This window comes from Lipotes vexillifer, unplaced genomic scaffold (genome assembly GCF_000442215.2).
Source record: "Lipotes vexillifer unplaced genomic scaffold, Lipotes_vexillifer_v1.1 scaffold418, whole genome shotgun sequence".
Classification (NCBI taxonomy): Eukaryota; Metazoa; Chordata; class Mammalia; order Artiodactyla; family Lipotidae; genus Lipotes; species Lipotes vexillifer.
The window spans coordinates 6,607,731-6,608,564 of record NW_006798629.1 but is presented as its reverse complement, the minus strand read 5'-3'; the positions used below and the strand labels follow the sequence as shown (position 1 = coordinate 6,608,564).

The 834-nt window shown below is 58.5% G+C and overlaps 1 protein-coding gene across 2 annotated transcripts in view; it reads right to left on the bottom strand.

Annotated features, from left to right (window-relative positions):
• Nucleotides 1-834, bottom strand: part of COLQ (collagen like tail subunit of asymmetric acetylcholinesterase) — a 67,065-nt gene continuing 66,231 nt past the window's right edge. Inside the window, exon 17 of one of the 2 annotated variants that reach the window (XM_007470635.1) lies at nt 1-298. In XM_007470635.1, coding sequence (XP_007470697.1) covers nt 229-298 — 70 coding nt within the window. In that variant the 3' untranslated portion in view covers nt 1-228. The remainder of the gene's footprint in view (nt 299-834) is intronic. The other variant, XM_007470636.1, reaches the window with a different exon arrangement.

The window sequence follows — 834 nt, the reverse complement described above, 5'->3', positions numbered from 1 at the left end:
GATGGGCGTGTGGAGGATGCCCGGTACTCGGGGTTAAGACAGGATGCAGCGGTCCTAGGTTCTTCCAGTCGGACTGCGTTAAAAGCACATCTTAGCAGCAAGAGTTTGTCCTTGTTTCTGTTGCATGAAGGTGATGGAAACCGGGCCAGGACAGGGCGAGGTCAGTCTGCCGAGGGTGGAGACGCTGCTGCCAGGTCTGTGGGTGCCGCCGCCTCCTCCCGGCGGCCCTCAAGTGAAGTAGCGACAGGGCGTGGAGTCGATGTAGCAGTACGGGGTGCACCGCAGGCCTCCATGCGACCTGAGGGGGCAGACACGGGCAGTGGGCGGGAGCCCCAAGGACGCAGCCGTGTGCGCAAAGGCCGCCCCTCGCCACTCTGGTCAAACCTCATCTGAGAGCTGCCCTACTGCCACCCTCCTAAGGGCGAGGGGCTCCAAGGTGAGGGGCTTGGGGCAGCTGAGTCCAGGCCTCTGGGACTTCTCCCCTTGAGTCCATCTGAGGGATCTGGGGGAAAGGAGTTTGCAGGTAGCCTGGCTCTGAATGCAGCCTCTCAGAGAGAACCGGCCCTTTCTCCAGCGCTGTCCAGTAGAGCACACTGCACTATTTCTGTGGCAGCCACCGGCCATATGTGGCTATTGAACTCTTGAAATAAGGTTGGTGTGAATGAAGAATTGGATATTTAACTTTATTTAAATAGCTACGTGTGGCCGGAGGCTACCATGTTGGAGAGCACAGCCTACACGTCTGTAAGCCCAAGCGCTAATTCCGAGATACACCACGCCCACATTCGCAAGCATCCCCTGAGGCTTGGGATTAAAGAGTAACCACGGGGGGGG